Source organism: Bufo gargarizans, chromosome 5 (genome assembly GCF_014858855.1).
Source record: "Bufo gargarizans isolate SCDJY-AF-19 chromosome 5, ASM1485885v1, whole genome shotgun sequence".
Lineage (NCBI taxonomy): Eukaryota > Metazoa > Chordata > Amphibia > Anura > Bufonidae > Bufo > Bufo gargarizans.
The window spans coordinates 110,243,162-110,269,839 of NC_058084.1; the positions used below are offsets into that span (position 1 = coordinate 110,243,162).

The following is a 26,678-nucleotide window of genomic DNA, read 5'->3' on the forward strand; positions in this document are numbered from 1 at the left end:
AAGTTCTCCATGGCATGGAGACTTATTGGGAAAACAATATGCAAATGGGTAACTCTGGTGAGATGGTTCTCTTTATTGGGAGATACTGCTTTGCATATTCATTTCCTATGGAGCATTGCCAATGGGTCTCCATACCATGGAGAACTTCCAGTAAGTCTCCGTACAGGACTTGTCTCTTTAAGGAGATTCAGCACCATGCCTAAGCCCCCCCCCCCCCTATACAATATATTCTCCTTTTTTTATCAAAAAGGGTTGTCTTTTTATATGCGATATATCATAGAGCATGCCTTAAGCTCCCTTATATTTGTCGGAGCAGAAATCTGCTTCCAAGGAGCAATTCTGCTCATTCTGGTCCATCTGTGTGTTAGGAAGTATGTGTTATGTGTATATTAAAGAGCATCAGTCTCCATGATCAACCCTAGTTCAGATCCTCAGAGTTCTTTGCCATGAGGTGCCATGTTGAACTTGTGACGGAATAGGGTTGATTGTGCACAATGGGTACAAGGTTTATTTTTTATAACCCCACTTGGGGACCCGTTTATGACTTCACCACTTAGTAGATGTATTTTTATTGTAGTTGTATTCATTTCACAGTATTATCTCTACATTTTAGAGCCACATTTATGTGAATTTTTAACTCCTACTGAAAAAATTTTTTTTGAAGAATTCAAAAAGACGTTTTCCTTGCCCTAAACCTTTTCAGTACCCTCCAACATTTAAGCTGTCTATAATGTTGCATTATTAGTTAAACAGTGGCGTTGCCTGTTCTTTGTACAAAGAAGGGTGTATTCTCTGATTACTTGGCGTTGTCTGGTGCCATTCGTCCTCTATGCCACTATTTACTTTCAAATGCACTGCTCAGTAAATAAACCCCTATTTACTCTGGGATGTTTAATAATGTTTAGAGCATGTCTGGGTGTAGCCTTCACCTTAGGCTACTTTCACACTAGCGTTTTTTGCGGATCAATCATGGATCTGCAAAAACGCTTTTGTTACAATAATACAACCGCATGCATTCGTCATGAACGGATCCGATTGTATGATGTCTTATATAGCCAAATCTGATCTGTCATGAACTGATCTGTCAATGGGGGACGCATCCGTTTTCTATTGTGTCAAGCATCGTTTTGGTGTCCGCCTCCAGAGCGGAATGGAGACTGAACGGAGGCAAGCTGATGCATTCTGAGCGGATCCTTTTCCATTCAGAATGCATTAGGGCAAAACTGATCTGTTTTGGACCGCTTGTGAGAGCCCATGACTCATCTCACAAATGGATAGCCAAAACGCCAGTCTGAAAGTAGCCTTATATATAAAAAAAAAAAAAAAAAAGGAATTAGATTGTATCCTCATTAGGGTACATTACAGTGGATATTTCATGTTGAGCTCTGTTCATGATATAATAGTAGGCGCTTGTAAAGATCATGACTCCGCCAACTCATAAGGATATACAGTCCTGATCAAAAGTTTAAGACCACTTGAAAAATGGCAGAAAATCATATTTTACATTGTTGGCATTGTTGGATCTTAGCAAGGTTCCAAGTAGAGCTTCAACATGCAACAAAAAGAAATGAGAGTGAGACAAAACATTTTTTGAGCATTCAATTAATTGAAAATAACAATTAAACTGAAACAAGCTGTTTTTCAGCTGATCCAAATTTTAGGACCACATGCCTTTTTAAAATGCCAAATCTGTGCAAAGATTCATTGTCATTTTCTGTCAGGTAGTCACACGTTGTGATGGCAAAGGCAAAAAAACTCCCTTTTTGAACGTGGTCGGCTTGTTGAACTGCATAAGCAGGGTCTCTCACAGCGCGCCATTGCTGCTGAGGTGGGACGCAGTAAGACAATCATTTGGAATTTCTTAAATGATCCTGAGGGTTATAGAACAAAAAAGTCAAGTGGAAGACCCAAAAACATTTTTTTATCAGCACTGAGCCGGAGGATACAATTGGCTGTCCGTCAAGATACTGGACGATCCTCGACCCAAATTAATGCCCTTACTGGTTCTGACTGCAGCCCCATAACCATCAGACGGCATCTGAGACTGAAGGGCTTCAAAAACAAAAAACGTCTTCAAAGACCTCGTCTCCTTGAACGCCACAGAACTGCTCGTTTGGACTTTGCAAGAGAGCACCAAACATGGGACATTCAAAGGTGGAATAAAGTTTTATTCTCTGATGAGAAAAAATGTAACCTTGATGGTTTCCAACGTTACTGGCATGACAAGCAGATCCCACCTGAGATGTTTTCTACGCGCCACAGTGGAGGGGGCGCCATAATGGTCTGGGGTGCTTTTTCCTTCAGTGGAACAATGGAGCTTCAGGAAGTGCAGGGGTGTCAAACAGCCGCTGGCTATGTCCAGATGTTGCAGAGAGCATTCCTCATGACTGAGGGCCCTCCTCTGTGTGGTAACGACTGGGTTTTTCAACAGGACAACGCTACAGTACACAATGCCTGCAGGACAAGGGACTTCTTCCAGGAGAATAACATCACTCTTTTGGCCCATCCTGCGTGTTCCACTGATCTAAATCCAATTGAGAACCTTTGGGGATGGATGGCAAGAGAAGTTTACAAAAATGCACAACAGTTCCAGACAGTAGATGGCCTTCGTGCGGCTGTCTTCACCACTTGGAGAAATGTTCCCACTCACCTCATGGAAACGCTTGCATCAAGCATGCAGAAACAAATTTTTGAAGTGATAAACAATAACGGCGGAGCTACTCATTGAGTTCATGTTTGGAAGTTGGATTTCTGTTTTTGTTGGGGGGGGGGGGGGCTTAGGTTTTTTTTGGAGGTGTGGTCCTAAACTTTTGATCAGCTGAAAAACAGCCCGTTTCAGTTAATTTGTTGTTTTCATTAAATTGAATGCTCCAAAAATGTTTTGTCTCACTCCCATTTCTTCTTGTTGCATGTTGAAGCTCTACTTGGAACCTTGTTAAGATCCAGCCATGCTAAATATGATTTTTTTTGCCATTTTTCAAGTGGTCTTAAACTTTTAAACAGGACTGTATTAAGGCAAACCTGTCACCATGCTGTGGAATCTGCCGCATGTTATAGAGCAGGAGGAGCTGTGCAGATTGATATATATATAGTTTTATGGGAAATTATTCAGTAAAACTTGTAATTTATACATTTAAGTTCCTTCTCCTTCTGGGCTTTGGAGTAAAAGGGTGGTTGATGGAGTAAAAGGGTGGTAAAAGGCTATGTAGATCAAGATGAAGAGCAGTCGGCACTCGACTTTTTAAATTAGTCCGCACGAGGAGGAGAACTTCCAGAGCGTTTGTATAATAAATCTCAGCGGACGCGTCCTTATACTATTATCCGTGAATCTATGGAATAAAAGCAAGCATACTGATAAGAGATAACGTCCGCTGAGATTTATTATACAACATGAAGGCTATGTATTTCACATAGTCACTGATAGGACCCCAAAGTCCAGAAAGCACAGGAATTGAAATTAATAAAATACAAGTCTGACTGAATCTTTTCCCACAAAACTATATATTAATCTGCTCCGCTCCTCCCGATCTATTATATGCTGCCTATAGCTCAGTCAACATGGTTCAAAGTGACAGGTTCCCTTTTATGTATTTTATAATCCAAAAGTAATCCTGTTTTTTGTGTTAAGGGTTTTGATAGCTTGTTCTTACGATAGGCCAGGGGTGGCCAACCTTACATACACAAAGAGCCTAAAAAAAAAAAGTATGACTACCAGGAGCCACAGGCTATACATTTGCACACAGTCATCGTATTTTTCGCCCTACAAGATGCACCTAGGTTTTAACAAAGAAAAATAAGATTAAAAAAATATATTTTTCATCTGATCTGAGGTCTGCTAAAAGTATTTTTTCTTATTGTTTATCAGCAGAGAAAAAAAAAAATATTTTTTTTTCATCAGACCTCAGATCAGACTCCTAAATCAGATCCCCAATCCTTATCTGACCTATAATAAGATCACCAAACCTCATCAGTCTTCCAAATCAAACCCCCAAAATCAGACCCCCAATGCTTGGATCAGACAACACAAATCAGACTCCCAGTGTCAGACCCTCAGTGCTCTGATCTCCCCCTTCTCAGATCTGACCCCCATGCTCAGACCTGACCAACCCATGTTCAAACAAGACTGCCATGCTCAGATCTGCCCCTATGCTCAAATCTGAAACCTCATGCTCAGATCAGACCCCCATTGCTTAGATCTGGACCCCCCCATGCTCAGATCAGACCCCCCATTTTCAAGATCAGGACACCCCCCCCCCCCATGCTCAGATCAGACCCACATTCTCAGTTCTATAATAAAAAAAATAATCTGTTCCCTCTCCTGATCAGGCACTGGGCTCCTGCTCGGGCACCTGCTACTCTGAAGATCTGACATGCTCTCCACTGTGACCTGATGAGCGCAATGTCAGGTCATAGTGCGTGTCTCCACGTACTACGTTCTTACACTGTGTGCATCAGGTCGTCGTGGAGAGTGAGCTGGAGCTGCAAAGTAGTAACAATGCCTGATCAGGAAAATAGATCTGAGCATGGGGTGGAGAGTGAGCCGGTCTGACTCCTTCCTGGCTCCACAGCTAGAGCCGCACTTGAAGAAGCAAAGAGCCGCATGTGGCTCAAGAGCCACAGGTTGGCCACCCCTGCGATAGGCTATCGGTCTTAAAACGATGGGTGTTCTACTCTGAGTACCTGCACCGATCAGCTATTTAATGGGGCTGCAGTGCTTTTCACGTGCTGCGTCCTCTTCATCGTTTTTGGAGGTTCATTAGTGCCCGAGTGAGATGTTTCGTCTGTGGTCATGTGAATGGCTGTAAATGTGCACGTGACGATGGATGAGATGGGAGCGGGTATGGGATCGGCAGCACTGCAACAGAGTTGCTCAGAGGAAATTGGTGGTTTTCTTTTTTTATGGTGCACACATTCTGGCCATTATTTATTTTTTTATTTTGAGTTGGGGATTGGACAACCCTATAAAGATTATATGCCAATGAAATGTCAGTGAGCGCTATTCTAATTTTGTTGCCGTCCACTGAGATAGCCGTGGCCTACAATGAATGGAAGTATTGAACAAGCTGCAGGAATTTTTGGCCCTTTTTTTTTCCTAAAAATGAACACTCAAATCTTTGGAATATTTTGTACTAATAGAATTCATTTACTGTAACTAATGTGGACATATTTTCTCATGGTCTCAGGAGACCAATTTAAAACTTTTTGGACTTAGAGGTTGTCATTAACTACTTTTCACTCTAAAGTGTTTTTTTTTTTTCCATCAATTGCTCTACTCCCATTCCTCCTTGGATAGTCCCCCCCCAAAAAAAAAATGTCCTTATTTGCACTTTTCTCTTATCCCCCATGCTTGAATCCTACATTCTGGTCTGCTGTGCCATTGGGAGCTGTAATAAAATGAAATGGCTTTTCCTCCAAAGTACTATTTGAGGGATATATGTACTTTTATGATCACAATGGCCCAGATTTACTAATGTGTCTGAAAAGTACTGCAAAGTGGCACAGCTAGGCTTTTACACTTCTTATTTTTTTTCCAACTTGCTTGAGAAAGAGGCAGGTGTTACTGTACTTTGTTGTGGTTTTCTATGCAGAATCTACACGATATCCACGTGAACATGACCTAAGAGTGATTTTCTTTGCTGAACTGCTGCTGGTCCTTGTTTGCATGTAAGGCTACTTTCACACTGGCGTTTTGGCTTTCCGTTTGTGATATCTGTTCAGGGCTCTCTCAATCGGTCCAAATGGATCAGTTTTGCCCTTAATGCATAATGCTTTCTGAATGGATAAGGATCCGCTCAGAATGCATCAGTTTGGCTCTGTTCCGCCTGCATTCCGCTTTGGATGCGGACACCAAAACGCTGCTTGCAGCGTCTGTGTCCATCTGACGAAACTAAGCCAAACGGATCTGTCCTGACACACAATGTAAGTCAATGGGGACGGATCCGTTTTCACTGACACAATCTGGCAAAATAGATAACTGATCCGTCCTCCATTGACTTTCAATGGTGTTCAAGACAGATCCGTTTTGGCTATGTTAAAGATAATGCAAACGGATCCGTTCTGAACGAATCCGTCTGTGCAGATCCATGACTGATCCGCACCAAACGCGAGTGTGAAAGTAGCTTAACCCTGTCCTTGATGTAGATGTAGTGCTCCCATATTGCCTGTGGAACATCTGCATGATATCTTTTGAGTTTTAAATTTTCTGTCAAACCTTCATTCAGTTTTCCTTTACACTTCAAACCTTCATTGTCCTAGAGAAGTGAGTGGATGAAGCCATTTGCACGTCCCTTCTCTCCTCAGACCTTGTGCCTACTTAACTGCTCCTCTTTTTTTTTTTTTTCTCTTTCTTTCCTTTTTTCTTTCCTTTACCCTTGTGTAGGCCTCACCAAAGATGGCAGTAGTGTGAATATTGATTCTCTAGAGGAAGTCCTTAATATTTTAGCTGAGGAAAGCTCTGATTGGTTTTATGGCTTCCTCTCCTTTCTTTATGATGTAATGACTCCTTTTGAAATGGTAGAAGAAGAAGAGAACGATCCCACAGACGATGTTGATGGTACGTCACAGAACGAAGGGGTTCAGGGAAAAAAGACCTGTGTCATACTGGATTTGCAGAACCAATAACCTCTCTTCACAGACCAGATACTAATTTCTCTCTGTGGTTTTGTTTTTTTCTCATAAGTAAAGCCACAAGCTACGGGATCTCCCACTTCATAGTGGACAGTCTGGATTGAAGGAGCCATGTGGTGCCCACATAGCCGAGTGTCCTACTTGGCAGATCATGTACACAATAGAGTGGTTAATAGTACGGGTTGGTCTTAAATCCCAGTGAAGATTTCAGCAGTCCAGGTCTTATGTGTTTTTGCATCAGTTTGATTTATTTTCATTAAGCTTTGCACAATGACCCTTCCATGGCTTGGGAGGGAAGCACTGATGGAGTTCAATTACTAATAGCATTGGACCATTTGGCACATACTTCCATGTCCTTACATTCCATGTTCTTCATAGGCCCAAGGCACCAAATTCTACAAGTTCAACTAAAATAGAGTTGCTCAGAAATCTTCTTGCATCTTCATCTGCTTCATTAGTTTTTATATGTCCAGTGAGCATTGCAAGTAAGGACCATTCCTGTTTGCAGAACTTTCTCTATTAAGAACGGTGCCTGTGATGGGACCACGGGAGAGCTCAGCTTGCACTTGCGTGGCTATAGCATATTTATGGCACGATTCTCAGGTCATGCCTTTTGCTTGGCTGTATAATGCATCTTAACAGTGCTGATTGGGGCGTATGTCAGTTTTACAAATCAAACTACTTGATAACTTTTATCCATTTTGTGTTGTACATAAAACTAAAGAGATTCCATTAATTTTATTCTGTTCTAACTATTAATTAAAAAATGGTTTTGATGCAAATAAAATGTTTCCAAATATGTTCTGAGTAGTAAGTTTGTTAGTGTCCATGTCTTATTGATTGAAATCTAACCAAGTTCGATGTTTGGTTTTAGTGAAATGTATTTAGGGAAACAATAGAAAATAGAATTCCTGTGTTTTTTTAGATTTTTGAATGTTATATGTTACATAATTAAAGTGACGTTAGTGAACCCCATATTGCGACCTGGTTCCAGCACATGGCCTGGTATCCATTTCATGACTTTTCAAACCTAAACTAGTAAGTAAATAGCCCCCTGATGTGCCATTAAGAAGAACCAAGACCCCCTCCTAGAGTCCAGGCTGCAGGGAAGTATGTAATGTGGCCCATTTTGACATGGTGGGGTTTATGTCATCCACACAATGCTATGGGTGCTTCTCATCATTTCACAAATTGCTCTAAAGGGCAGATGAAATGAGGGTGCCCATACACGAGAAAAGTTGTCCAAGTTTGGTATTTCCTGATAACCATCTTTTAAAAAAAATGTAAGGGGAGCCTATCATGTTGAACATGGTGTCTAAGCTGAGGGCACTGTGTTATAGAGCAGGAGTTGCTGAGCATATTTATATGTGGTTTTATTGGAAAAGGGTCAACAAAAACTTGCTATTAATTTTATATCTATGCTTATTCTGGGCTTTGAAGTCAAGGAGGTGGTCCTATCAGTGACTGACAGCCTTCCCTCTAGGAATGTGTATCCAGAGATAACTGTCAATCACTGATAGAACTGCCTCCTTGACTTCAAAGCCCAGGAGGAGCAAGAATTTAGATGCAAAGTATTTGTGTGATGGCCAATGTATTGTATGGCACTAAACGTGCCAACTTAACCCCCAGGGAGTCCGTTTTCTTTTCTAAGCACTGGGGGTTGTTTAGTGAATCCATTTTCACCTGCTGAGTGTTTCCTTTAATCCAAAAAATTCATACATATGACTCAAGCTGAATAGGAGACCGAGGTGGGCTGGGGGTGAATCATTTACACCTATTTTTCCGTGGTCTTCTTAATGACAGGCGCCCCTGAGATTACCCTGTGCTTATAGGATGGGAAAAAACACAGTTTAAAAGCAACCTCTCTACCCTCCACCTTTGAATGTTTTCCTGTCCATGTGTAGGACAGAACCTGCAGAGAGGTCAGAGCTTCTTAGCCCAGAAGAAGGATCCATGTGGAGATTCTGGGGGAAAGTAGAGGAAGTTGGCAAAACTAGCAGCTCCCTTGCCTTCTTCATGGAACTCTGCTAAGTATATTCTTTAAGGGTATGCTTTCCTTGCCCCACTGGTCCTGCTCCAGAGGTAGTTTATGCAGTCGGGCTCAATGCCTAGTCTGTTTTTGGGCCTTGATCCCAAACCTCTGAGGGTGTTTGGTGAGGTAAGTTCTGTGATGTACTGGAGTTTTCAGTTTTAAGCATGTGGTCATGGAGGTGACTAGGAAAATATGCAATTACACTTGGGTAATTGGGTTTCCTAGAATTCTTCACGGCAGCACCTATTCCCCCATCCCCCCATCTCTTTTTAGGATTTGAGTATTACATTTTTGCATAACTTTTGTCTCGGGGGTTCTTGGTAAATTACTGAAGGTGAAAGGTAGGGAAGGTCCTTTTAACCTCTTTACATATGTTTTTCCTGTGCCATCAGGGTGGGGAAATCTCAATGGTGCTGTCTTGGAGACTTCTAGGAAACCCAATTACCAGTAAGTGTAATTGCAGATTTTTCAGTTTATAACGGAGTTAGGCCTCATGCTCACGACCGTGCCGTTTTTTGCAGTCCGCGGATCCGCAGAAAACGGAAGCCGCCCGCGTGCCTTCCACAATTTACTGAATGGGCGGCCCATTGTAACGGACAAAATAGGACAGGTTATATTTTTTTTTTTTTTGCGGGGCTACAGAACGGAGCAACGGATGCGGACAGCACACGGAGTGCTGTCCGCATCTTTTGCGGCCCCATTGAAGTGAATGGGTCCGCATCCCAGCCGCAAAAACTGCGGCTCGGATGCGGACCAAAACAACGGTCGTGTGCATGAGGCCTAAAGCAGTATATGTAACCTGTATGTATACCATATACTCGCCCAAAAAAATCTCCATTTCATATGCCCTATTAGTTTAGGACCCTTCTTCCTTACCGAAAGCCACTGACAAAGAGCTGCTCTCCAGTAAGCTTGGCCAATATACAGTATTTCGTGGTTGCAGGGGAAATCTTATTCCAGACTGGCTTCAGTTAAAAAAAAAAGAAGGGGTTGTCTTGATTAGAAAAACCTTTTAATTGCAAGATATATTACTTGGAGGTATTGGCAAGCTTTATCTTACAAGATGATAATGCAGCACTTCTTGTAACAATTTGCAGTTAGATTTTTATTTTATTTTTTGCATTTGTTGCATTTTTATAATCCAAGATTGCATTTTTGATTGGTGTATGATTATATATACTGAGTGCCATCTATTAAATGCATTAACGTATGCATGCAGCATGTGCTTGCTCTGCATTCTTGTAACCTTTTTATATGAAGGAAAAGAACCCCTGAATTCTGTGACAACCTTCAATGTTTGGGGATAATCTATTTTTTCAGCGTTAAAATAAAAAAGTTGAGTGATTATACCTTATAGTTTAGATGTATTCTCCTGTGAGATGTACGGTAGTCATTTTACTTGTGCGTGAGTGTTTATTTGTATGAAGGCATGATTTGCCCTCTCGCTCTCCTGCAACCATTATCCTCTTATTGCCATTACTTTATGAAAGGCTTGTACATTAGTGCGGTGAATAAATCATATCAGATAGCTGAGAGGTTTCAGCATAACAAGATCTGTCCTTCATGCACTGTTCCTCTTCTCCGCAGAAGGTTGCTGGGTGAAATGGTTCTGAAACTAAAGAAATGTTGCATCTTTAGTGTGCCAATATTTAAAGGAAAAGTATTCCCCCGAAAATGATGTAGTTAAATCAAGTTTTTGTTTATTTGAAATTTTTTGGGTCTGGTGGTAATGCCAGTATTATGGACGTGACCCCCGAGGCCGTTGATTGGCTGCAGTGGTCACGTTATTGCTGGCAGCTTGTAAACAGCATCTTCGCTGGATCGGCATGGATTGAAGAGCTGGGCCTTTTATTTTTTTCAATTTAATATTTTGTTCTCCCATGAAGACCGGACATCCCATTTTTGCTTTATTTACTTTAATGCATTTGACATGGGCTAAAATATCAACTATAGCACAGCTATTAATATTGTTTTTTTTTATAGATTCCATTTCTAACGATCTTTTATTTTATAAACCTCAGGATTTGCCCAGTCTCCAATAACGGAGAAAGCTACCAAGGCACCAGGTACTTTGGTTTTCCATAACTGTTTTCAGACGGTTTTGGTGTATTACTAACCATTGCATGCTTTGGTTGAATAAGCATAAAATGTGCTTTGGGCAATCCTTTGGGTAGATTTCCACAATGCTCTTTTAAAAAGGGGCACAGAGCAGAAACCATTAATAATAACAATAATATTATTAATAAAATGTATATAATATACAGTACAGACCAAAAGTTTGGACACACCTTCTCATTCAAAGAGTTTTCTTTATTTTCATGACTATGACAATTGTAGATTCACAATGAAGGCATCAAAACTATGAATTAACACATGTGGAATTATATACATAACAAAAAAGTGTGAAACAACTGAAAATATGTCATATTCTAGGTTCTTCAAAGTAGCCACCTTTTTGCTTTGATTACTGCTTTGCACACTCTTGGCATTCTCTTGATGAGCTTCAAGAGGTAGTCATCTGAAATGGTCTTCCAACAGTCTTGAAGGAGTTCCCAGAGATGCTTAGCACTTGTTGGCCCTTTTGCCTTCACTCTGCGGTCCAGCTGACCCCAAACCATCTCGATTGGGTTCCGGTCCGGTGACTGTGGAGGCCAGGTCATCTGGCGCAGCACCCCATCACTCTCCTTCATGGTCAAATAGCCCTTACACAGCCTGGAGGTGTGTTTGGGGTCATTGTCCTGTTGAAAAATAAATGATGGTCCAACTAAACGCAAACCGGATGGAATAGCATGCCGCTGCAAGATGCTGTGGTAGCCATGCTGGTTCAGTATGCCTTCAATTTTGAATAAATCCCCAACAGTGTCACCAGCAAAGCACCCCCACACCATCACACCTCCTCCTCCATACTTCACGATGGGAACCGGGCATGTAGAGTCCATCCATTCACCTTTTCTGCGTCGCACAAAGACACGGTGGTTGGAACCAAAGATCTCAAATTTGGACCCATCAGACCAAAGCACAGATTTCCACTGGTCTAATGTCTATTCCTTGTGTTCTTTAGCCCAAAAAAGTCTCTTCTGCTTGTTGCCTGTCCTTAGCAGTGGTTTCCTAGCAGATATTCTACCATGAAGGCCTGATTCACACAGTCTCCTCTTAAAGGAAACCTGTCACCAGGATTTTGCGCATAGAGCTGGGGACATGGGCTGCTAGATGGCCACTAGCACATCTGCAGTACCCAGGTCCCATAGCTCTCTGCACTTTTATTGTGTTAAAAAACTGTTTTGATTGATATGCAAATGACTTGATATGAGTCCTGTAGCCGGAGATGAGTCAAGCGGAAAGGAGCCCAGCACCGCCCCGCGTCCTCCGAATCTCCTCCTTGCTGGCTGACGTCACAGAGCTGGAGCGCCGAAATCTCGCGATGCGTGAGCTAGCGCATGCGCAGTGTCGGCATCATGTTCATTCCCTGTACTGGCATCAGCCAAGGGAACGAACTACGCATGCGCTAGCTGACGCATCGCGAGATGTCGGCGCTCCATGTCCCCAGCTCTATGCGCAAAATCCTGGTGACAGGTTTCCTTTAACAGTTGTTCTAGAGATGTGTCTGCTGCTAGAACTCTGTGTGGCATTGACCTGGTCTCTAATCTGAGCTGCTGTTAACCTGCGATTTCTGAGGCTGGTGACTTGGATGAACTTATCCTCCGCAGCAGAGGTGACTCTTGGTCTTCCTTTCCTGGGGCGGTCCGCATGTGAGCCAGTTTCTTTGTAGCGCTTGATGTTTTTGTGACTGCACTTTTGGGACACTTTCAAAGTTTTTCCCAATTTTTCGGACTGACTGGCCTTCATTTCTTAAAGTAATGATGGCCACTCGTTTTTCTTTACTTAGCTGCTTTTTTCTTGCCATACTACAAATTCTAACAGTCTATTCAGTAGGACTATCAGCTGTGTATCCACCTGACTTCTCCACAACGCAACTGATGGTCCCAACCCCATTTATAAGGAAAGAAATCCCACTTATTAAACCTGACAGGGCACACCTGTGAAGTGAAAACCATTTCAGGTGACTACCTCTTGAAGCTCATCAAGAGAATGCCAAGAGTGTGCAAAGCAGTAATCAAAGCAAAAGGTGGCTACTTTGAAGAACCTAGAATATGACATATTTTCAGTTGTTTCACACTTTTTTGTTATGTACGGTATATATTTCCACATGTGTTAATTCATAGTTTTGATGCCTCCAGTGTGAATCTACAATCTTAATAGTCATGAAAATAAAGAAAACTCTTTGAATGAGAAGGTGTGTCCAAACTTTTGGTCTGTACTGTATATCATTTCTAAAAGGCTGTGTATACCTTTTGGGGACAATATTTTTTATTATTGCATTGTACTTATTGCTTTTTCAGTTGGTTCCAATTGGTTCAATTTTCCAGTTTTCCTTGTACAGTTTTCAGCTTATGTGTATATGCAGACTGGCAGGATCTGTAGCCCTTATCTCTGAACTCCTCACAGCTCACAGTAGAATGCAATTATAAAAAAAAGGTGTCCATAGCCTTTTAAAGAGTATCTTTCAGCATGATCAACCCTAATCAACCTTTGCTTAGTGCAACAACCCTTCTCTTGCAGCCGTCTGAGAAATTCATGCTTTTATTTTTGCTTTCTCCCCAATTAATTGATAGGGCCAGGCACCCTCACTGTTTCAATGCTTGGCCCTGATATCTTGTGCATGCGCCGGTATGAGTACAGTCGGCACATGCAGAGTTAAGATCTCAGATCGGGGGGCAGCTGAATGGTTTACTGGGGTTGATCATGCTAACACGAATAATAGTGGTATGGCACAACATAGTCACAAGAATAGATGCTCCAGAATTGTTATGACATGGGGAATGCAAGTAGTTACTGCATCAGACTTATCAGGAGAGGTGACAGGTCCTCTTTAAAGCCTATGGACGCTCGTCCACTAAAATATTTTGGGTTATTTATTTGCTTGCTAAAAGCAAAGTTGTGCAACATTCTAAACTGTCCTAACAATTTACTACCATTTTGATGTACGGTAGTAGAGTCTGTGCAGCTCCTTCACATAGCTGCCTGTCCTGTTGCCCCTGACTAGATTCTACAGCACAGTGCTCCTGGCAGGTGGCTCTTCTGCTCTCCCCTTCCTTCTTTCAGTATTGGATATAGCAGCAGGAAGTTGAAGACAGCAGATCAGAGGGTGGAGTGGGAGAGCATACAGTACATGTCTTCAGGCATGACAGATCACAGTGCAGATATGGAGGAAAGCGCACACAAGGCCATGTCAAAGGAAAGAGGAAATCCATGCCGAAATGATGCTGTGCTGGTATACAGTAGTAGTAAAGGCAGCAGCATCCTGGACACAGGCCTCACATTCAGCATATATTACTGGGAGGAGCGCCTATGAAAAGACTGAAACTAATCTAAATTTTAACCACCGCGATATTTAAAAATAATTGTTCCTCGTGTTGATATTGTGTAATTGTATTTATACAAAACGCTTTCATTAAAATCTGAGATGTTTGGAATTGCTAGTGTCGGCCATCTGCATGTGTTGGAAGTAGATTTGACAAGTAATGGCTGTTCTTGGAGAACTTGTCGCCACTCTGGACATGTCTGTTTTAGTAAATTATTGTACTCCACGTAAAATGACCATTCTGGAGCATCAATTTTTTTATGACTATGTTTTGCTATTCGTCTATTTCAATTAAACATTTATTAATGAATCCCCAACAAGGTGTTACCGGTTGTAGTTATGTCCCTGCACTGTCTGACACTGTCCAACCAGTGCTGCCAGTGCTAGACTGTGCAGAGGCACAACCCCACTCAGTTGGCGGATTCATTCATAAACTTCTAGCAGGAATAATAGGAGAACGGTGCAACACACACTCATAAAAATAGATGCTCCACAATTGTTATTAGATGGGGGATGCAAGCAGTTACGACCTGTCGGGAGTGGTGGTTTGGACCTCTTTTAAAGGGGTTATCTGAGACTAAAAATGTCCCCCATATTCCCGGGCCCCTCACACTGAATCTAGTTACCTGGCTCCCCTCTCCCTGCGCCGCTCTTGGTCCCCGCACCGCCACTTCTCCCTGTACACGGACGGAAACGTCTGCTGTCAGGGGGAGCAGCCAATGGCTGACGGGGACAAGCCTTGCTAGCATTGCGGGTGACGCTAGGGAGGCTCCTAGCGTCACCCGAATGTTTGGGGCCCGGGCGTAGGGGGGGACATTTTTAGTCTCTGATAACCCCTTTAAATAGTCCTGCTTGCGCTCTGTTTCTAAGATGGTGACACCAGCACACAATGATTTGTGTCATCATCTCGCATCCCTCTCGTTGCTCCAGATTCTTTTTTTTGGCATGGATAGTGCTGCCCAGTCTGTCAAGGCTTTACTGTATGTGTTTTGGTCAGTGTATTTTGTAATTTTTTTTTCTAATACTTTCCAACTGTAAACTCAGATATAGCAGGAGGCATAACCAAGACAAAATCCAAAGCAGAAGGTATTTTGCATTCTTTGTCGCTCTGCTCCTTGGTGCATGCTCATCTTGGAAAAAGGACATATTTTCTGTTTTAGGGTCCATTCACACGTCCGAAATTTCGTTCCGCATTTTGCGGAACGGATTTGTGAACCCATTCATTTCTATGGGGCAGCACGATGTGCTGCCCGGATACGGAATTGCGGACCCGCACTTCCCGGTCCGCAATTCCGTTCCCGAAAAAAATAGAACATGTCCTATTCTTGTCCGCAATTGCAGACAAGATGAGGCATTTTCTATTAAGTGCCGACGATGTCCGTGTTTTGCGGATCCGCAAAACACACACTGACATGTGAACGGACCCTTAATGAATGAGTAAAAATCCAACACTAAGGCTACCTGTGCACGGGGGCGGGATTTTTTCAGTGTTTGAACACCAAATTCCACTTGTGTTACTTGCAGATTTTGTTGTAGGTTTTGCCGCGATCCCACCATTTGCATTGCAAGGGGTGAAATCCGCATTAAAAATCAATTGATGTGCTGCAATTTTCATAATGTGCACGGCAGTTCATTTTCTGCACAGAAAAAATACGCAAAGTGTACATGAGATTTGTCAAATCTTTCACTAGTACTGCTTTTTTCCTTGCTTATTTCTTCATGGAAAAACTTGCACTTAATCTGCAAAGAAATCGGCAACTGTAATATATATATTTTTTCAGTATAGTTGACAGAATGGTGGTAAAAGAACACTGTATACTAAAGGCACCTAAATCTATACGGACCTATTTTCTATCAGTATATTGGTAGTCCACCAAATCATCCTTGGTGTCTCTAAAGTGTACCCGCCGCCCATTATTTTCTGTAAAGACATGCCAAGCGTGCATGTTAATAGGGACATTTTGGGAGACCACATAGATTACTATGACCAGATCACAAAAAGCTGGCGACTGAATTGTTTTGTGGGGCAGATTGCACCAAACACTGGACGCCCACAGTAATTTTATTGGTCAATACTCTAGGACAGGGGTCGGCAAAAAGCGGAAGAGCTCTTTGTGCCGTACAGGACAGTCATATAACAAAAACTGTATGTGACATAAGACCAGTGTGCCCCTTGATGTGACCTGTGCTACTACTACCCCCATCACTGTCACTTGTGTCACCACTGATCCCATCCTGTGCAGGGCGGGCGGGGCAGGCCTAGCAGATACACCCTGTGTTGGCGCCTCAGATTTTTTTATTTTTTTATTAAAGATCTAGTGTGGGTCAGCGCCAGTGAAATATGGCCTGCGGACATATGCAAATTAACCCGAGATGAGTCCTGTCCCTGACTCATGTCATGTACAGGACTCATCTTGGGTTAATTTGTATATGTATCAAATCGTTTTTTTTCCACAATAAAAGCACACAGAGCTATGGGGACTGGGTATTGCGGTTGTGCTAGCAGTGATCTAGCAACCCATGTCCTCAGCTCTATACCCAAAATCCTGGTGACAGGTTCCCTTTTAAGAAGTCAGACAACTTTTTTAGCTTTATTGTTTGCATGTATGCATTTTTTTTGCATGGTGTGTGAGTCAAAAACTCAACCACATTTGGAGGTTATATAGAACATCCAAGTAGTCATGAAAATGAAAAATGAACTGCGAACCTTCTCTCATGGTGCATGACACTGCAATGGGACAGGGACTCAAAGCACAGGAGTTGGTGTGTGTCAGTGGCTGCCATATAGGCGCTCAACTCCAACGCACACTAGGGTCAATTTTATAGATGGCCAGTTTGCCTATATGTATATTTTTGGAGAGTGGGAGGAAACCGAAGTACCTGGAGGAAACCCACCCAAACAGTGGGGGTTTGCCCCTGATCAGAATAGAACTTAAGACCCCAGTGCTGCACAGGATCGGTGCTTACCTATAGTCGATTGAGGTTTCTGCAACCGCGGGGAACCGGAAACTGTAACTTCTTTATTTTACAGTCGTTATATAATTGAACTGTGTTTTAAGCAATTAAAGGAGTTCTCCAGTACTTGGGTCATCAGTATGAGATTGGTGGGGTTCCAACGCCCCTCATCCTCACTGATCAGCTGTTTCAGGCAACTCCCAGTGCTGGAAACTATAGAATGGATGGAGCTGGAAGCACAAGGTTCCATCCACCCTTTAGATGTCATGTCGGGGTAATGCAGCTCAGCTGCCATTCAAGTGAATAGGAGCTGAGCTGCAGTACGCCGTCCACTGTATGGGTTTTCGACAGCTGCCCGAAACAGCTGATTGGTGGGGTTGCCAGGTGTAACAACCCCACCAATCTGATATTGATGACCTATCCTGAGAAAAAACACTTTAAAGGGCTTCTGTCACCCCCCATTGTGCAATTATCATTAGCCGACATTTGCTAATGTCAGCTGAGTGCAATCATACATGTCCTACCTTTTGTCTGTGGCTTATTTCTTGTAAAAATCATACTTTTTATCATATGTAAATTTCTTCACTAGCAGCAAGTTGGGCGTGTACTCGCTGGTAGCCGCCGCTTCTAGACACACCCCATCTCCTTCTCCCGTTGGCCCCGTCTGCTGCTGAATTCCTGCGCCGTAACGTTCCTCGATCGACGCAGGCGTACTGAGTGAAGGACGCGCGCTTGCCAGCTCCGTTGTCAGTGCGCCTGCATCGATTACGTCACACTACACCCAGAAGAGAAGACTGCCGGCATCGGCGATAATCGGCAGTCTTCTCTTCCGGGTCTAGTGTGACGTAATCGGTGCAGGTGCACTGAGGAAGGAGCTGGCAAGCGCACGTCCTTCACTCAGTACGCCTGCGCTGATCGAGGAACGGTACGGCGCAGGCTCGGGAATTCAGCAGCAAACGGGGCCAACGGCGGGAGGAGAGTGCTCGCTGGCCATGTCTATCAAGAGGAGATGGGGCGTGTCTAGAAGCGGCAGATGCGGCGGCTACCAGCAAGTACACGCCCAACTTGCTGCTAGTGAAGAAATTTACATATGATAAAAGTATGATTTTTACAAGAAATAAGCCACAGACAAAGGTAGGACATGTATGATTGCACTCAGCAAAAACATTTTTCTCAGCAATGCGGGCACATATGAACATGGGAGTTAGGCTCCATTCAGACGTCCGTAGAATGGGGTCTGGATCCGTTCCGCAATTATGCAGAACTGGTGTGGACCCATTCATTTTCAATGGGGCCGGAAAAGATGCGGGCAGCACACAGTGTGTTGTCCGCATCCGCAATTCCGGTCCGCAACCCCGAACTTCCGGTCCGCGGCTCCGCAAAAAAATAGAGCATGTCCCATTCTTGTCCGCAGCATGTCCTATTCTTGTCCTCTATTCATTGCTGGCAATGTGTGGCATCAGTGTTTTGCGGTCATGTAACAGGTCAGCCAGTTTTATAGGTACCAATCTGCTGATAATGAAAAAGGCACCGTAACGCAAGCATACAACTTTTTTCTTTTCTGTCTAAATGCACCTTGTGTAAACTCGCACGTGAGAGCAGTGTCTTGTAGACTATCTGGGGTACCTTTCCCACCTCCACATGGGGTTAAGTGTGCAGTGGAAGTTGTGTCATTAGTAAATGGCTTCCTTGGTGACTGATTTTTCTTTTCTTTACAATGCAAGTTAAAGAGGGTATTAAAGAGCAACTTAAAAAGGTAAAAGAAAAATTTGTAGGTCATGACCAAGAACAATCGAAGGAGAAACCCCCCAAAGAATCTGACCGGGAGAAAAAACCGGTAGAGAAGAGTGAATCGAGGAGCAAAAGAGATGAGAAACCTAGGGAGACCACAAGGAGGACAGCAAGCGGCAGGACCTCCAGTGGAGACCGGGGGAAAAAGACTGAGACAAAGGTGGACAAATGATTGAGTCCAGCGCAGGATGCAGAGGAACCTTCTGTCCTGTCTAGAAAAATCAGCCGGGAAGGAATTGTATCAATGATCTGCATTTCGCTCTGTCTGCTTAAGTAGTACTTTGGATTTGGAATAATAAAAAATTACTATATTTAATGTGCAATATAATACAGTGAGTACTGTAAATTGGCTTGTGAATGACTGGAACTTCCGTGCTACATAGGTACATTCAGCCACTTTAGATTTTTATTTATTTTTTTGGCCTTTATTTTTTTCTTCTTACTTGCTTTCTTTGATATTTCATTTTATTTAAGTGGTAGTTTCTGCTGTCGTAATATGAGATGGAACTGAGATGTTGGTGGCACTTGTGTAATGTTTCCTTGCATGACTACATATTAGGGGTTGAAATAAATTCAGTTGTTTTAATCCTTGTGTTTCCTTACCGGTCTAGCCAACATGCGCCTTATCCTATTTTTATTATTTTTTTATTTGCCTTGGGAAACATATTTGTGTTCTTTTGTGCTCAAGCCCTGAACAGTGCCTTCATTCATTAAATTAATGTAGACATTATTTTTTTTTTTTATTAATTCTTTAAAATATACCAAGATAAAATATTCAGTGCTCTCTTCTGCAGTGTTTTTTGGGGGTGTTTTTTGTTTCCTTCATGTCCTGGATCACGATGGCCAATATGACAATTCAACATGAGTGAAGTGGCCTTGAGACACAATATTTTTAACTTACAACGGTCTTTCCTGGGCCATCATAGGTTGAAATTAGACTTCGTTACCCGACTGTTCCATGCATTGGGGGCCAGTTTGTGGTCCCTAATGCACGGGGACCATCCATGCGTCTGCCGCAAATAGATCCAGACATATTCAACTTGAATGGGTCTGTGATCCGTCTGCACCACAAAAAAATAGGACATGTTATTATTTTTTTAGCTGTGCGAAGGCACGGTGCCTCCGTTCCACACCGCACCTGCCGGATTGCGAAACCATTCACGTGAATGGGTCCGCATCAGTGATGCACGCGTCTGAGGCCCGTATATTGCAGACCCGCTATTTGTGGGCTGCAATACGGTCACGGCCAGGCAACAGCTGTGGGCATGAGGTCTTAACATGTACTGTGCCCTGGACTAAGATCTAACCAATTGACATGGCCATTTCACTGGTAAACCCCTGTATCAGTTGTCTGATAGCTCCTCTGTACAGTACAGTGTGGCACTACATGTCCTGTATTACCCTCTGTCTATACCAGGGTAAGCTGCTTCTTGGGATGTCAGGTGAGGGCGGCTCTGTGGTATTTTTCTGGTTAACCGTGTGCTATATAGGACCCTGAAGAAGTTCCTGTCCTCCTCATAGAAAGTGATTTACAACTTCCAGCATCTATTCCTGACTGTGATATGTAAGGACTTGTTTGATCATTCTTGGTTATCTGCGTATTTTTCTTAAATCTTAATTTCTCTTATTTTGGGATGACCTTTCATGGCTTTAAAAAACGACTAGATTTCCATAGACTCAAAGTTTCAATGGTTTTAACTTACATTGGTCCTCTCCAAACCAGTTAGAGGTTGTCCAGGATTTTTCTATTGATGACCTATCCTCAGGATATATCGTCAATATCAGATCAGCAGGGGTCTGACACCCGGCTCTCACCCCACCGATCAGTTATTTGGGGAGACAGCGTGTGTAGTTCGCACGTGCTGTCTCCCTTCTCTCCTCCTGTTCAGCACTGTGGTCCCATAGACATAAAGCAGAGAGCAGGAAGGGAGACGGCACAGCTGATCGGCGGGGTCCGATAGGTCATAAATAGTAAAAGCCTGGACAACCTCTAAAGGGGTTCTGCAGTTCTTTTAAACTGATTATCTATCCTCTGGATAGATCATCAGCATCTGATCGGCGGGGGTCTGACACCCGGGACCCCTGCCGATCAGCTGTTTGAGAATGCCCAGTGACTTCATGACTAGTATCACTGGCCTGGGCATGGCTAAGCTCCATTCAAGTGAACAAAGCTTAGCCCCGCCCAGTGTGATACTAGTCGTGACGTCACTGGGCCTGAGGGAAACCGAGAGAAGGCCGCGGCGGTCCTGGAGCGCGCTGCCTTCTCAAACAGCTGTTCGGCAGGCGTCTTGGGTGTCCGACCCTCGCCGATCAGATAATGATGATCTATCCAGAGGATAGATCATCAGTTTAAAAGAACTGCAGAACCCCTTTAATATTGTAACTTGAGGGAACAGTGTATTTGGATATTAAAAATGATGATCAGCTATAAAATGATGATCACAGTTCAACTTATGCTTCGAGTCTAAGCTGCCATTGATGATTTGGACTGGAGATCTGTAGACTTGAGTCATTACCGGTCATTTTATTTCAGGAGTCAAACGGTCATCTAAATCCCTTTTTAACTGTAATACTTCCTGCATAAAAAACGCAACTCAACACATCTTAATACCATATCCTTGCTAATGGAAGTTGGGTTTATTTTATCTGCACTCAAGTTTGCTTCTAGTCTGATGACATTTCCTATCAAACAGATAGAAGACATAAAACACATGGAAGGCCAAGTTCTTATCTGGGCAAATACAGTAGACCTCACTTACGAAAATTGTCAAAGAATTTTGTCCATAGAAACCAATCAAGCTCTTGAAAAATTAGAGCTGCGCTGTGATTGGTTGTTTTGCTACAGTTCAGAAATTGTCTATGATGTCTAAACATAGTCATCAAAGTGGGCGCAGGCGCAGCAACAGAAGTCCATATACTGCATTTTGCAATAACATAAGAAATATGTAATTGAGTTATCTTGGTATATTAAAGAATTTGTTTACTTTTAAAATTGTGTTACTATTAAAGTGAATAGGAGGACACAACTGACAAAGCTGTGTAGGGCCTTTACAGACTTCCGCTGACAGAGCTACTTTGAAAAAGCTCAGCTTTGAAACTGATCAGTGAAGGTGTAGGGTGACTTTCGCCAATCAGACATGGACACTGAGGATAGGCCATCACTTGTAAAATCCTGAACACCCTATTAAAGGGTATCTGTCAGCAGATTTGCACCCATGAAACTGGCAGACATGTTACGCCATATGCGCTTGGCAGCTGAAGGCATCTGTGTTGGTCCCATGTTCATATGTGTCCGTATTGCTGAGAAAAATGAAGTTTTATTATATGCAAATGAGCCTCTAGGAGAAACTGGGTGTTGCAGTACACCTAGAGGCTGTGCTCTCTCTGAAACTGCCGTGCCCTCTGCCAGGCCCTGTCAAAGTGTTTCGAGATCAGAGCCTCTAGGTGTAAGGCCAACGCCCCCGTTGCTCCTAGAGGCTAATTTGCATATATTAAACCATCATTTTTCTCGGCAATGCAGGCACATATGAATATGGGACAAAGGCAGGTGCCCTCAGCTGCCAAGAGCACATGTAATAGGTCAGCCACTTTCATAAGTACAAATCTGCTGACAGATGCCCTTTTAAGTATATACTCGGAGTGGTAGCTCCATAACAACAGCTGGAAGGACAGAGGTTTACTTGCAGTACTGGTAGATACCTGTTGCTGTTCCTTTTCAGACTCTGTTCACATTTATGGTTCTGATTAGTGTTGAACGAACTTGTGTTTTAATTTCGGCGTCTAAAGTTCGGGTTATCGAAAAATCGCGTTATGGATTCCGCTACCACGGACCATAACGGAATTTAGAATCCATAACGCGATTCTTCAATAACCCGAACGTTAGACGCCGAACTTAAAACACAAGTTTGCTCAACACTAGTTCTGATCTGTCAATATTGTGGTGCCCATGACGGTGTAGTCTGATGCATCGTTTCAGCCAGTAGAAAAAAAGCGGACTGCATATCCTTTAAAAATGAGACCCAAATTGTCACAATGTAGTAATTAGAATTTTGGAGACATGAGCAAACATACATGGAAATTTGTGTTATTTGCATTTTAATCTTTGCATATAGACATTTATATTAATAAACTGTATAACTGGGAAATGCAGGCCTGAAAGAAAGATTCGTGTCTAAGAAAACTTCTGAAGACATTGATGAGACGGACTCCCTACCATCAGGTAAGTCAATTTCCGACTCCAGTCTTGTATTACGTTTCGACTTTTCTTCCCCTCCTTACTTGAAGTGGTGTTGTCACCACATCACAAGTTTCCATAATGTATGGCTGGCTGTTAATGTATCCCTGTGCGCAGGGTAATGTACTTATCTGTAGATATGTAAGTACATTATTATGTAAAATTATTAATAATAAACATACCATTATGGGACTTAAAGGAGTATTCCCATCTCGGATCTTTATGGCATATCTAGGAGATCTGAACTCCTATGGAAGTGAATGGAGAGGGCTATGCATGCATGACCACCTCTCTTTACACAGTGACAAAGGCTGGTTCCAAAGGTGTAACCTATATATATCAGACTTTATGGTGCATCCTGTGCATATTCCATAAATGTTGAAAATGGAAAGACTGCTTTAAGCTAGGTTCTTACAAGTTTAAAGGGAACCTGTCACCAGGATTTTGGGTATAGAGCTGAGGACATGGGTTGCTAGATGGCCACTAGCACATCCGCAATACCCAGTCCCCATAGCTCTTGTGTAAAAAAAACTATTTGATATATATGCAAATTAACATAAAATAGTCATATCTTACTTGTGTGACCAGAGAAGAGTCATATTTTCAAGCTTTGACTCATCTCAGGGTAATTTGCATATGTATCAAATCGGTTTTTATACACAATAAAAGCACACAGAGCTATGGGGACTAGGTATTGCGGATGTGCTAGTGGCCATCTAGCAACCCATGTCCTCAGCTCTATACCCCAAATCCCGGTGACAAGTTCCCTTTAACCACCTCCGGACCGCCTAACGCGCCGATGCGTCCGGAAGGTGGTTGCTTTTCTCCTCCTGGACGCATCGGCGCGTCATCTCGCGAGACGCGAGATTTCGCCGCAGCCGGCCCGCACATGCGCATCGCGGGCCGGCATTTCTTCGAGAAGCATTTCGTCAGGACCTGCCAGCCAGCGATCATTGGCTGGCAGGTTGCTGATTTTCAAAAAAGCCAATCACAGAGCAGTATAGCAGATCATATTAGTAAATATGATCTGTTATATGGCTGCCTGCTCCTCTGCTGGTTCTTTTCGTCGGTTGGATCCAGCAGAGGAGCAGGCTTCACAGTGAGTACACCAACAGTACATACTTAGCCCCAGATCACCCCCCTGAACCCCTATTAACCCTTTGATCACCCCTTCTAGCCCCTGTCAATCACTAGTGAAAGGAAAAAAAGTGATCAGTGCAAACTGTCACTTTTTTTTTTCACTGGTATTGACCGTTAGGTTTTAGGTATAGTTTAGGTCCCTTGGTTAGGTAGTTAGGGATCAGTTAGCGCCCAGCCCACCGCACCGCAGTCCGTTATTCGCTGATTAGCGTATCGCTAATCAGCATTTGTACTTTTATAGTATCTGGAAGTGATCAAAACTGATCACGGTCAGATCTATAACTGTATTAGTGTCACTTTAGGTTCGCCCTCCACCCAAAACGCAGTGTTTGCCCGATCAGGCCTGATCGGTCGCCCACACGTGCGTTCGCCCACACCCGCCCCACCGCAGTGACAAAAAAAATTTTTTTTTGATCGCTGCACATCCACTTTACACGCACTGCGGCGATAAAAAAATCACTTTTGATATTTTTTATCAACCGCAGCGGCCTCCGGTACTTCGCTAGCCTCCCCTTTGTAAGACAGGCTTGCTTTTTTTACCTGGGTAGTCTCAGGGAATACCCCTAAATTTAGTTGCCCACATGTCAAACAGGGGGTATTCCTCTGAAGAGGCCTACAGGCTTCTGACCCAGTCGGATGAGGAGTGGGAACCCTCATCTGATGAATCCAGCGGGTCAGAATACGAACCTGTAGAAAGCAGCGGCTCTCTGACCCAAAGTTCGGACGAGGAGGCTGAGGTCCCTGATAGAACCAGGCGTACCCGGCCCCGTGTTGCTAGACCGCAGGTTGCGCAGGATCCGCTTCAAGAGCATCAGAGTGGGGCTGGTGCTGCCGGATTACGTGGTGAGGCATACACCAGCAGCCCAGCCCATCCTGGACCTAGTACCAGCACTGCCGTACAACCTGGTGAAGTAGCGAGCACCAGAAGGGCAGTTGAAGCTGGTACGGTGGCACGAGCAGTAGTGACCCCGTCGCAGCCACCGCAAAGACGTGCCCGTAGAGCCCCTAGAATCCCAGAGGTGCTGGCAAACCCTGATTGGCAGCCCCCAACTTCAGCCGCACCTGTAGTTCCCCCTTTCACCGCCCAGTCTGGAGTTCGGGTTGAGACGGCTCAGATCGGTTCGGCCCTGGGATTTTTTGAGCTGTTCTTGACTGCGGAGCTTTTAGACTTAGTCGTGGCAGAGACAAACCGGTATGCCACACAATTTATAACCGCTAACCCGGGAAGCTTTTATGCCCAGCCTTTCCGGTGGAAACCAGTCCAAGTTTCCGAATTTAAAACTTTTCTGGGCCTCCTCCTCAACATGGGCCTGACAAAAAAACATGAATTGCGGTCATATTGGTCCACGAACCCAATTCATCACATGCCCATGTTCTCTGGTGCAATGTCCAGGACACGATTTGAGACCATCCTGCGTTTCTTGCACTTTAGTGACAACACCGCCTCCCGTCCCAGAGGCCACCCTGCTTTTGACCGGCTCCACAAAATTCGGCCCCTCATAGACCATTTCAACCAGAAATTTGCAGATTTGTATACCCCTGAGCAAAACATCTGCGTAGACGAGTCCCTAATACATTTTACCGGGCGCCTTGGCTTCAAGCAATACATCCCAAGCAAGCGCGCCCGGTATGGGGTCAAATTGTATAAGCTCTGTGAAAGGGCCACAGGCTATACCCACAAATTTCGTGTCTATGAGGGAAAAGATCAGACCCTGGAGCCGGTCGGTTGCCCTGACTACCTGGGGAGCAGTGGGAAGATAGTTTGGGACTTGGTGTCACCCTTATTCGGCAAGGGGTACCATCTTTATGTGGACAATTTTTACACAAGTGTGGCCCTCTTTAGGCATTTGTTTCTAGAACGGATTGGCGCCTGTGGTACCGCGCGAACTAGTCGCGCGGGCTTCCCCCAACGGCTCGTTAGCACCCGTCTTGCAAGGGGGCAGAGGGCCGCACTGTGTAACGAAGAACTGCTCGCGGTGAAATGGAGAGACAAGCGTGACGTTTACATGCTCTCCTCCATTCACGCAGACACGACAATACAAATTGAGCGAGCAACCCGTGTCATTGAAAAGCCCCTCTCAGTCCACGACTATAACCTCCACATGGGAGGGGTCGACTTCAATGACCAGATGTTGTCTCCGTATTTAGTTTCCCGCAGAACCAGACGCTGGTATAAGAAGGTGTCTGTATATTTGATTCAATTGGCGCTGTATAATAGTTTTGTTCTCTACAGTAAGGCTGGGAGAACTGGATCCTTCCTCAAATTTCAGGAAGAGATCATTGAGAACCTCCTGTATCCAGAAGGTTCCGTGCCCCCATCCACCAGTGTAGTTAGCCGTCTACACGAGCGACATTTCCCCAATGTCGTTGCTGGTACCTCAACCCAACCGTCACCCCGAAAAAGATGTCGTGTCTGTAGCAGGAGTGGAATAAGGCGTGACACCCGGTATTTCTGTCCTGACTGTCCCGACCACCCT

General features: G+C 43.7%; 1 protein-coding gene across 5 annotated transcripts in view; it reads left to right on the top strand.

Annotated features, from left to right (window-relative positions):
• ASPH (aspartate beta-hydroxylase) overlaps window positions 1–26,678 on the top strand; it is a 222,058-nt gene that overhangs the window by 57,301 nt on the left and 138,079 nt on the right. For 3 of the 5 annotated variants that reach the window (XM_044295090.1, XM_044295092.1, XM_044295091.1), the window contains exon 4: window positions 22,978–23,046. In XM_044295090.1, the coding sequence (XP_044151025.1) occupies window positions 22,978–23,046 (69 nt within the window). Of the gene's footprint in view, window positions 1–10,680; window positions 10,726–15,125; window positions 15,168–18,760; window positions 19,414–22,977; window positions 23,047–26,678 lie in introns of those variants that run through there. The other 2 variants (XM_044295093.1, XM_044295095.1) reach the window with 2 other exon arrangements.